Genomic DNA, 12312 nt, shown 5'->3' with positions numbered 1-12312 from the left:
TGTAAACACGCACGGCTCCAGGCCAACACACACGCACACACACACAGATGCTCAGAGACAAAGAGTCAGGCGCACACACAGATCACAGATACTCACATACACAGAGACATACATAAACGCACAGATACACACAGACACAAATACACTAACAAATACACAAAGACACACAGACACATCCTCTCTCTCTTGCTTCCTCACACACACACACACACACACACTCACACACTCACACACAAATGCCTTCTCCCTCTCTCTCTCTAGCACTCCTCCAGGCACACACACATTATCACACACACAATTTATCTCTCTCTCTCACACACACACACACACATACACACACACTTTTTCTCTTATCTATCTCTCTCTCTCTTATCTCTCTCTCTTACACACACTTTTACTCTCACGCACACACACACTCCTCCGCGGATAATTAAGTGAGAATCTTGACTATTTATGTCCCAGGTTAACCACATCAGACTAATGAATGGACAACAGGAACCAGGAGAGTTCCTGATCCTCTAAACGAGCTCTTCTCCTTAATGACCAGCTCACTGTCATCATCTCCACGCTACATTTACCACATACGCCTCATGTCTCGCCTCATCTCTCCTTCAGCTTCCTTCTACACTCATCCCTCTCTTCTCCCTCTTCTTTACGCTTTTCTCATCCCCTCTCTTCTCATCTCTTCTCGTCCCTCTCTCCTCTTTCTTCTCATGTCTTCTCGTCCTTCTCTTCTCAACCCCACCCATGTCGGTTGGTGTCAAGTGGCTTCACAGCCATTAGAAACCGAGTGAGAGGAGAGAGGAAGGAAGATGGAGGGAGAGATAGGGAGGAAGGGGAAAAGATTTGGAGGGGATCATGGAGTAATGGAGACAACGGTGGAGAGAGATAGGAGAGGTGATGATCGAGATATGGGGAGACCTTAGGGGAGGAAGGGAGGGAGAGCACCAGAGGACTGCACTGGTGGCTGTGACCTGTGGATGTCCTGCCACCTCCTGTTAATGACTGCAATTTAGATGTGTGTGTGCGGAAAGAAGACACAGCGTAGCAGTGGACTTGTCTCAACACCAGAACACAGCCCTGTGGTGTGTATGTGTGTGTGATGCGGGGTGGAGGGTTACGATGGCAGTGTAAGGAGGTGGTCAGGCTGCAGCCTCATTAGAGTGAGCCTAGACTCTACTAAGGGCCCCTCTTGTATGTGAGTGTTTATGCAATTTGTGTGTCAGTTTCTGGTGCGTGTGCATACGAATAATGTGTGAGAGAGAGAGAGAGAGAGAGAGAGAGAGAGAGAGAGAGAGAGAGAGAGAGAGAGAGAGAGAGAGAGAGAGAGAGAGAGAGAGAGAGAGAGAGAGAGAAAGACAGAGTAGAAGTAGTAAATGGAAGGCAGCAGAGAGGGGCATTTCACCCGTCCCAGAATGCTTGAGGAATCAAATGGCCCCTAGAGCGGCTAGTAGGAGCTCATTAGAGGACCGGGATGTACACCCACACACACACACACACACACACACACACACACTCACATACAAACATATGCACAAGGATACACACAGCACACACATAGGTACACACACAGCCCCCCCACAGCACACACACAGCCTACATACACTCACAGACAACAGTATACAAACAAACAGTGCACACACACTAACAGAATACACACAGTGCCCACCCAGAACACACAAACATTCCACTTACACATCCAAACAAACAATCACACACACATTGCATAAATACACATGCACACACAACGTAATGATTAATGATTACTTGCAACCCCTCACTGAGTTGGAGCTGCTAAAATATTGATAGAACTTGTTTCTCTATCAAATTTAATTTCTAAAAATAAATTGCCTTTCTTTCTCTGTCACCCCCCCACCACCACATCCCCTCTCCCCCCTTAAACACCCACCAATCCTCACACCCACAGACAAATCTGCAGTCTATATTGGAAAAGGGGGAAGGAGGAAAGTATTGACTCCTAATTTGTCAGGTTGTGCCCCCCGCCCCCATCGTTTGCCACCAGTATGATGACATCATCCCCTCCAACATGCCTTCTGAGTGGTGCTGATGGAGAGGGAGTGGTCAGAGTGACACACCCATCAGGATACTGTTCTCAGTGTGAACACACAATTTCATTACTGCTGATTGTGGACTGTATTCTCCTGGCATATTATGGGATTGACCCCTGGCTGTGCGTGTGTGAAGGCTGCAGCCTATTATCCAGGCTGCCACCACGGCAACCAGCCCTAATGAGGAGGAGGAAGCTGGTGATTATTATGGGCAATTCATCTCTGAACTTCAATTGAATTTGGAAGTTTTTTTTTTTTTATATGGCAAGGGAATTAGACTGAAACTTATGTCATAACAGCACCAATTTGCGTAAGTGATTGCTACATTGCTCTTTAATTTGTTTAAAAAAATGTTTAATGGAAAGACATCCAATAATGTAACTGTTGTTATAACAAGGAGAGACCTGACCAGACTGTAACAAGGAGAGACCAGACCAGACTGTAACAAGGAGAGACCAGACCAGACTGTAACAAGGAGAGACCAGGCTGTGACAAGGAGAAACCAGGCTGAAACTACAAGCGACCAGACCAGGCTATAACAAGGAGAGACTAGGCTGTAACAAGGAGAGACCAGGCTATAACAAGGAGAGACCAGGCTGTAACAAGGAGAGACCAGGCTATAACAAGGAGAGACCAGGCTGTAACAAGGAGAGACCAGGCTATAACAAGGGGAGCCAGACTGTAACAAGGAGAGACCAGACCAGGCTATAACAAGGAGAGACCAGGCTATAACAAGGAGACACCAGGCTATAACAAGGAGAGACCAGGCTGTAACAAGGAGAGACCAGGCTATAACAAGGAGAGACCAGGCTATAACAAGGAGAGACCAGGCTGTAACAAGGAGAGACCAGGCTGTAACAAGGAGAAACCAGGCTGAAACTACAAGAGACCAGACCAGACTGTAATATGGAGAGACCAGGCTGTAACAAGGAGGGACCAGGCTGTAACAAGGAGAAACCAGGCTGAAACTACAAGAGACCAGACCAGGCTGTAAAAAGGAGAGACCAGACGGTAACAGATTACATGAACTGTTTTATTCCGAGAAGTCCAATTCTTGCCTCAGCACTTCCTCCGTGTCACTTCCTCCACTGTCACGACCATCTCCCTGACAGGTCCACCCAACCCTTGACCGTGTTGTCTCAGTGAAAACTAAAGTATGGATCTATCGGAGGAAACGACACGTGGGGTTACAATAGAATCCCTTCCTGGTCTCGCTTGGCTGGGTCACCCTATTGGCTGTGCTCCAGAGTGTGCATTACCAGTTATCAATGTTCATTAGTTACAAAGCTTTACTTCCACTTGCTTTGACGGACATAGCTTCCATTGTCATCAATACCATTCTGCACTGATTAGTAAATAAACTGCACAGTATTGTCAAAGTAGTGCTTCTTAGGCCAAACAGCCAATTACTGGCTCCTGTTTGATTGGCATTATTGGCACGGTCAATGACAGATCATCTACACAGCTAATCCACTATGAGATGTTGAGTCAAAAGTCATCATGAATCCTCGTTCTTTATCTATTTTGACTGTGGCATCTGTTCTGCTTTTCAACTAGCAACAAGTCTCATTACATTAGTGTTTTCTAAATCCAAATAGATGGCTTGTTATTATTTTATTTTTCTGGAGAAGCAGTCAAGAGAAAAAACAAGGTGGTGCCACAGCAGTCACAGTCAACTCTGAATAGAGCAGGCAGAAGAAGATCCCCCTGGATACAACAGTGACCACACATTTTCATCTTGACCCGATGAGAAAGAAAAACACCCAGCTTCTTGAAGCCATCTCACCAGGTGAACGCCTGGCCATGGCACTCGCTGACCGTGCAACCGGTCACTTGTTCTCTGCGCTGGAGTTTACATCTAGGGTGAGTAGGTTCAGAACGGTATCTCCCCAATGTGCTGAAGACGGAAAACACTCTTCATGAGAGTCTGTGCCCCAAAGTAGTGCCGACGGCAAGAGGAAAAGGAACGTTCGCTCGTGCTTAGGTACAGTGGATGGGAAACACTAAGCTATTGAACCACCGTCCACTGATGGTTCTGCTGTTTAAGAGGGAGAGAGAGAGCAGAGACAGTCAGAGAAAGTCACGGAGATGGATAAAGCGAGAGAACAGGGAAGAGAGAGACAGAGAGAGAGAGAGAGAAATAACAAAGACATAGAGAGAGAGTGGAGAGGGCTGGAGCAGGAGGGCCTCCATGCATCTCTCCTGTGGGAGACAACTCATTGATTAGCTATTTGCTTCCTGCTGCTGCTTGTGTCCTGCTCTGATGTTGTCTCTCTGGGGAAGATAGCTGGCCCTTCTGCAGCACACCTTCCACAAAAAAACGACATATCCCAGCAGCACCACACTGCAGGATAAACTACACTCCTCAAGACCCTCAAGTGCCAACCAGCCAACCACAAAGGCAATCATCCTCCACTGAGAAACTACACACCCCAACCCCATTACATTTATGGAATCCCATCCCTCATCCCTTACAGTATGATGAACTATCTTCCATTTAAGATATGAACTCCACCACAGCCAACTGTTAAATAAACAGACAACACTACAGCCTCCTAATCCACACCTCCAACCAACATCCAAGATAAGAACTACACTCTCTACAACTGAATGGATGAACTACAAATATCAACACCACCGAGAGAATCTTCTGGGACTGAGGCCTCCCCCAGCTGACCTGGAGCCCGGCGGCAACATGTCCAGCACCCTAGCTGAATGAGCCAGATCTGTCCTCGTGCCCCGGGGCGGTGGTGCCCTGGCAGGGCTGGCTGGATGAGCAGCTAGGCCGGTCCTGGAAGTCTAGCCTGGAGGCACAACACCACTGGATGCCCCGATGGAGCGCAGATGAAAGAGGGTCTTTTCTGTTGCTCTTTGACAGCGCTTCGGTTAGACCCAGTCCTTCCCTTCACCTTTCTGAATGCTGCAATGTTGGTTTTCCATCCTGAATAGTTTAAATGGATGGAGGTAGCTAAGTACATGTGGCTGTTTAGCTGTTAGCTCTGAACTCCTTCTGACCCACAATCAGTGATGATGACATCATTTTATCTTGCCGCCTGTCAAAATGATGTTAAATATAGATGATCTAAGTTTACCTTATGACCCACTGTACTGGATATCCCATCCTCCTATCCCTCTATCCTTTCCTTCCTTCCTTCCTTCCTTCCTTCCTTCCTTCCTTCCTTCCTTCCTTCCTTCCTTCCTTCCTTCCTTCCTTCCTTCCTACCTTCCTTCCTTCCTTCCTTTTCTCCCTTGATTTCATCCTTCTTTCCTCTCATCCTCCTCCCCTTGATCCTCTGCTTCCATCCTCTCATCCTTTTGATCGTCTCCTGCTTATGTTTTCTGGCCTTTCATCTCTCTATCCACTCCTACTGTCTGACAGGTGTCTGGCGGGGAGACAGGCAGAAAGACAGGCAGAGAGAGACACGTGTGTACAGCAGGGAGACAGGCAGGGAGAGAGAGACAGGTGTGTTTTATAGGTAGTCAGAAAGGAATTTTGAACCGACCAGCATCAGTTAAGATCAAGGCTCAGTTGAGTTACCGTATGTGTTAGCTTAGCTGTATCTCTAACACAGAGACTCAGAAAACAAGACCTCCTACTGGACAATCAGACATTCTCTTTCATGTGAGACTGCAGTAGAGAGCTGCCCCAACCCAGCCCTAACCCCAGCCCAAACCCCAGCCACACCCCCAACCTCAGCCCAGTCTGAATAGGTTAGCTTGACACAGCTTCTGTTTACAGCATGATAAGGCACCAGACCACCACTAAGCCACGGAATGCATCCTGTGTTCTAGAAGGCAACAGTCGGAACCCAGAATCCCTGACAGAAACGTTTGGTCACAGTTGTTGGTTCCTTTGCCACAGAAGTGTTTCACAAGGCAGATCCCTGTAGAGCAGAACAGTCAATACCCTGATCATGTCTTAGGGGGGGCAGGGTTTACTCTACATCCATCAGCTTCCACGCTGAGTGGTAGCTTTCTGCAGCTGCACTGCTCTAATAACACATACAAATGAATAACATTTCTCTGTGTCTCGTCCCGGGATTGACAGTGGTAATGCCTGTTTGGAGCCAACTCAGAAAGAGCTTCCGTCAGACTGATGAAAGAGTGACAGGGCTGATATTTGGTGGGTTTAAACAGCTACACTGACAGCTGGAACAAACAAGATTACTCTGAAAATCAACTCCCATATTCCAGCCTGTCACGCAAATGTCAGTCCCTGCTGTCAAAATGTCGGTGTTTCCCACTAGCATAGCGACCCGGGCATGACACAGAGGTGTGTGTGAACCTTAGAGACCTGGCTCTGCAGGGCAGGTTCTGTACATAGAGACAGCTTGTTATTGGAGGTGGTGGTCAGAGAAGGATGGGATTCTAAAGGTCAGTGTGCGAAAAAACATCAGCCGGTCTTATCTGTCAGTCAAACAATCATCCACACAATCAACCAGCCAGCCAGTTGGTCAGTCATCCATCCGTCCATCCATTCATCCATTCATTCATTCATTCATTCATTCATCCACCCTTCCATTCAGCCAGCCATCCAGCATATTCAACACCAGTAACAGTGCCTACAGGGTGAAAGATCAAAAACACTACTTCCTGGACACAAAGCCTTTCTTCCTCTCCGTCCGAGACCGCAGCTGCCGCCCTCCCTCATCTATTACATCGTCTGATTGGCCGCCCCGCCGGTGAGCCCTGCCTGGCACCGTACCTCACCGTGGTTTACAGCTCAGCCTCTCCGACCTGCCACATCTGGTCACCCGCTTCCCGTCGTCGTGGACACGAGAACGTGTTACTGTTGCAGTCTGCCACCGAGATCAGCCTGCACATAACTCTGCCCGCCTCGTTTACCCTGCAGACTGACTCCCCGGAAAATTAAACTCTCTCCCTCACTTTTCAATTAATTTCCCCCACAGCGGGCACGGGGGCCTGTGTAGTCACACACGCGCACGTGTACAGAAACACAAAAACACACACAAAATCAAGTGCACACACACAACACAACACACAGAAAGGTGTGCAGCCATAGAGGAGTCCTGGACATGATAGAATGAGATTGAAAAAGAATGGCTATATTGCTCGAGAGTGTTTCTGCTCACCACTGCATGCCATATAAATCTTATGAGTGCCTATTTGTCAAATATGACAGTGATACTTAACAGCATTCGGTGCTCCAAAACCATCCACATTGCCTTCCAGGCCTCATAAAAGTGGTTGGATAGCCAATAATGAATTTGTCTGTGTTTGTGTGTGTCAGTGTGCGTACAGTATGTGTGCATCCACCTCCAACATCATCACTATCTCATTAAAGTTCATATCTTTAGTAAATACTCAAATACATTAATATGTCTGGACACATGCTATAATTACTCAAAGATATTGTGTGTTGTTTTAACCTTGTTCATTTATGGTAAATATCAGACAGGTGATGGTGACATCTGGTTCATCTTCATTCACACACTCCAGATCATTCTATAAATCATTGTGGTGTCCAGCTCCAGCTCATGCCTGCTCGGATAGCCGTGGCTCTGTGATTGATTAGCCAGCCTGGCTGTGGCATGATCACAGTACTATGATTGATTAGTCAGCCTGGGTATGGTACTGTATGATCCCAGCTTTATGGGAGATTCTTCCCCTCCTCCTCCCCCTCCTCTTATTGCTGTCTCTGGGAGCAGAATGGCAGCTCTGAAAACATGAGCAGGCTGTCAGGAGCAGCAGGGTTGTCACCCTTAGGGCAAGTCACTGACCGCTGAGATGATGGGTACGACTATCCATCCGTTTCTCTCTCACTGTCAATCTGTCTGTAGGTCTGTCTGTCTGTTTGTGTCTTATTCTGTGTATTTGTATTTATATATGTTTGTATCTTACTCCATCTGTATACAGTATCTATCTATCTATTTATCTATCGTCTGTCTGTCTGTCTGTCACGCTGTTGCATTTACCAGAGCTCCTGACTGGAATGCTAACGTCACTGTCTCCACCAGGTCCAATGACCTTCTCTGTGACATTGTGTGCATGCAGCTGAGCTGCTCCCAGAGCAGGGCTGCTCCATGCAGGAGGAGCATCAGCTCTCTGAGTGCTCTCTCCAGGTCTAATCCTGTGATGCCGCCCGGGTCAACGGCAGGAAGCTAGCCTTCCCTCCTCCCACAGGATCTGGGATGGGCTCAATGCCACTCTCAAGGCCCCGCTATTCAAAACTCAATTAATGGATCACAAGCTCTTAATGGAAAACAAAGAATCCACTTTTCATTTCCACAATGTAATTTTCCTGTTGGCTTCCTGTGTGGACTGAATTGATATTCAGATTGTCTCCTGGTGGTTTCTCTCTCTCTCTCTCTCTCTCTCTCTCTCTCTCTCTCTCTCTCTCTCTCTCTCTCTCTCTCTCTCTCTCTCTCTCTCTCTCTCTCTCTCTTCCCGCCAAGCCTTTACCTGCTCTGCCGTGTTGGATGCTACTGACCACCAATCAGATTCTTGCCGAGGCTTCTCTCTGCTCTCATTGGTCGTTGAGCCGGGCCCGGCCGCAGCAGTCCAGTGGTGCAGTGAGCAACCTCTCAGGTCGCTTTGCTATAATTGCCTCTAAAGTGAATGGCTTTGGCTTTGAGCACTTTTTCTAATTCTCATTTTCCTGTGGTGATAAGAGAGTTAGTGTTCTGTTAGCGTGTTAGCGTTAGCCAGCCTGTGCCTCGACACAGAGCCAGACTCAGAGAGAGATAGAGAGAGAGAGTGAGTGAGGTAAAGAGAGGGGGGGAGAGTGACAGGGGGCAGAGGGAGAGAAAGAATGGGGGTAGTGGGGAGGGAGAAAAAAGGGGGCAGGGAGAGGGGGTGAGAGAGAGGGGGGAGAGGGGGGGGCAAGGCTAGAGAGAGTAAGGCGGGGGGGCAGGGGAGAGAGAAGCGGAGAGATAGGCCTGGATACCCTCACATCACAGCTGGGACAAGAGGCTTACGTCTGGAAGACAAGGTACGATAAGGGAAGGATTTTCTTATAAAGTGGACAATAACATGAGTTACAGAAGCTCAAGTGTTCTCCTTTAGAAGCTAAATGCTGTACTTGCAGGAACAGGCTACCTAAGGTGCTCATGTTCAACAAACCCTGAGAACACCAGCTAAATCCAGCCAGGGTCTGCTGCTCCACAATAAGCTAGATTTAACACATTTTTCACATTGATCTGCTCAGTGCTAGATTCTAAAAAAGAGCCATGAGAGCCTTGAATGCCGTCATTGTCACAGATCTATAATGTTGATACCTCTCCTCAGTGAGAGAAGCTAACAGATCAACAGAGATGATCTACACAGAGGACCCAAGCCTGTGTCTACCGTGTGTGGACAGAAGTGTCTACCGTGCGTAGACAGAAGTGTCTACTGTGCGTAGACAGAAGTGTCTACCGTACAAAGACAGAAGTGTCTACCGTGCGTAGACAGAAATGTCTACCGTACGAAGACAGAAGTGTCTACCTACCGTGCGTAGACAGAAGTGTCTACCGTACGAAGACAGAAGTGTCTACCGTACGAAGACAGAAGTGTTTACCGTACGAAAGTCTGCGTGCTTCTCTCCTCGTTCGCCAACTCAAAATCAATCAGCCTTGAAATGGGCGGCTTTTTGGTCATGCCGGGTCCTCTCCTGCCAGACTGTGCCTGGGGACACAGACTGGCAGCTGCTATCTGCATGTGGCTCTCTGTGAGAAACTTCTGGAAGGATCTTGATGTTTTGACAGGCCTGTGTCTGTGTCCCCCTGAGCACACAGCAGCCATGACAGGTGTTGTGTTTCACAGCAGATACTCCATCTTCCGTTCCTGCGTTGGGGCTGTAATTCTGTAGCTATGGAAAGAACTTAACAGAAAGTTAAACATTCTGGTGTTTGTGTGTGTGTGTGTGCATCCATGTCTGAGGACTGGTATCTAAGTGTGCATGTGTGTACAGTATCTTGGTTCAATGTCTAACCTTTTCTCTTTGTTTGTGTGTGTGTCCCCAGGTGGCTGGCACAGGGGCGAACCCGGGCAGGACCCATGAGGATCATTAGAAGATGTGGGCAGCCTGGGCGCCTCTGCTCTTCTTAGCCATGTGGGTGACGAGCAGCTCTGCTGGGCCGCTCTCCTTCAGAATAGGTGAGTAGGCACGCACTCCTAAGCCTGTTGTTATTGCTTTTATTATCCTGGTTATATACTGTAGATTACTGTAGATAGACTGGTCCTGGTCCTGGTCCTGGTCCTGGCCCTGGCCCTGGCCCTGGCCCTGGCCCTGGCCCTGGCCCTGGCCCTGGCCCTGGTCCTGGTCCTGGTCCTGGTCCTGGCCCTGGTTTTTGTCCTGCTTCATTTAAGCATTAGGCCAACACACTGGCATGGCTTTAAATATTGTCTGGCTGGCTTGGTCCAATAGAAGCTAGTCATGTCAGACTGTTCAATGCCTGGAGAATGGAGACTGATGTTAGTATTAATGTTGGTGTTGGTATTGATGTTGGTGTTGGTATTGGTGTGGAACCCCCATAGCAGCCAAAGCTTTTCATTACCTGTATTTATCAAGGCTCAGGCTATTGTATGAACAAAATCCGTATTTCCAATAACAGCTTGGTCAAGAAGGAAAGCAGAGGCACAGCACAGCAAGTTCATTATTTAGTCGAAGACTGAATTCAACAAGCACACCCGAACCTCGCAGGAAAGCATTCTTTCTGTTCCGGAGTTTTACAACGTTTATTTTCAGAGGCTACCCGCTGTGAACAGAGGAAAGTGAATGTCAGGGGAAGTCAAGGCATCGTAGTTAGCAGTGATTGAGTACAAGCTGGAAACCAAGTACTGTGTGTGTGTGTGTGTGTGTGTGTGTTTGTGTGTGTGAGGGAGAGAGCGAGAGGGAGAGAGTGAGAGGGAAAGTTTGACGGAAAGCGAAAAAGAAAGAAAAAGTGAGAGAGAAAGTTATGTTATCAAGGTTGCTAGAATCAGGTTATGTTAGCATGTCACCACTGGTCACCCCCTGTGCTGGGAGAGAGGTAGAAGAAGAAAGTAGCTCTAAAAGTAACTCTAAAAGTAAAAGTATGTTTCTGACCAGGGTAGCCATGACTAACTGTGTTCTAGCTGTCTCAAAGCTGTCCTATACCATTATCTATGCAGTACTAATTCTCTATTACAAATGGTGCTTCCAGTTCTTCACATAACTTTCACTTCCTGCCTTGGTCAGGAATGGGGTGTAATGTAAGAGTTGGAGTTGAGGTGCAGGCTTTGGTAGCATGGTCTAGGTGTGTCTGCATGTCTGTGCGTCTGTGTGTGTGAGAGCGTGTGTCTTTCCCAACCCATGGAGGAAGTTGACTCCAAACAACAGACGGACCTGTGTCAGGTGTGATTGAAGCTCAGGGGAAACGGCAGCCATATTGATCCCTGTCTCTGTAGAGCTGAATGAAACCAGGCGAGTCTCATGTAGCTCTGATGTCTGTATGGACCTCCTTTCAGCCCAGATCAGATAGGAACGCTACAGACATTTGTTCAAGGTGATCTCCGCCCCCGCCCCCCCTGTTGTAGCTGTGTTATTATTAAAGGCCCTAGTAACCTAGCAGACACCATAACAGGACGAGCCGACAGATCCTTGACTCCACACGCTGCAAGCTAATTAGCCAACGCTCTTCTTTGCTTCATCTTTATTCGTCTCTATTCTCCCTCCCTCTCCTCTACCTCCATGGGCAGACCCCATCTAGAAGTCTCCAACAACTCTGGGTTGTGTGTGTGCCTTGTGTGTGTGTGCGTGTGTGTGTGTGTGAGATTGTGAATGTGTGAGTGAGAGAGAGTGCGTGTGTGCTTGTGAGTGAGCACAATTGCGAATGTGTGTGTGTGTGAGGGAGAAAGAGAGAGTGTGTGTGCGTCTGGCCTGTTGTAGTTGATAGTTAATTAGGTGGTGGGGTGGTTGTTTGTCCTCTGAAGTCAGACCTCTGGCATTGAAGCCTGTCTGAGACTCAGGGAGACATTAGCCAGGACTGCTGGCTCATCGAGATGCCCCCTCCTACACACGTGGGCTCACGCACACACACACACTCTCTCTCTCTCTCTCTCTCTCTCTCTCTCTCTCTCTCTCTCTCTCTCTCTCTCTCTCTCTCTCTCTCTCTCTCTCTCTCTCACTCTTTATCTCTTACACATACACACTCACATTCCCTGTCTCTCTCTCATACACACTTTCTCTTTCTCTTTCTCTCTCTCTCTCTCTCTCTCTCTCTCTCTCTCTCTCTCTCTCTCTCTCTCTCTCTCTCTCTCTCTCTCTCTCTCTCTCTCTCTC

At 48.0% G+C, this 12312-nt stretch overlaps 1 protein-coding gene across 1 annotated transcript in view; it reads left to right on the top strand.

Annotated features, from left to right (window-relative positions):
* The first annotated feature begins 10084 nt into the window (after positions 1 to 10084).
* The window catches only part of grik4 (glutamate receptor, ionotropic, kainate 4), a 77308-nt gene continuing 75080 nt past the window's right edge, over positions 10085 to 12312 (top strand). The window contains exon 1 of the mRNA XM_084673882.1: positions 10085 to 10166. Coding sequence (XP_084530008.1) covers positions 10085 to 10166 — 82 coding nt within the window. The remainder of the gene's footprint in view (positions 10167 to 12312) is intronic.

Source organism: Hypomesus nipponensis, chromosome 15, assembly GCF_054491055.1.
Source record: "Hypomesus nipponensis isolate SF chromosome 15, ASM5449105v1, whole genome shotgun sequence".
Lineage (NCBI taxonomy): Eukaryota > Metazoa > Chordata > Actinopteri > Osmeriformes > Osmeridae > Hypomesus > Hypomesus nipponensis.
This window is presented reverse-complemented; position numbering and strand designations above follow the sequence as displayed.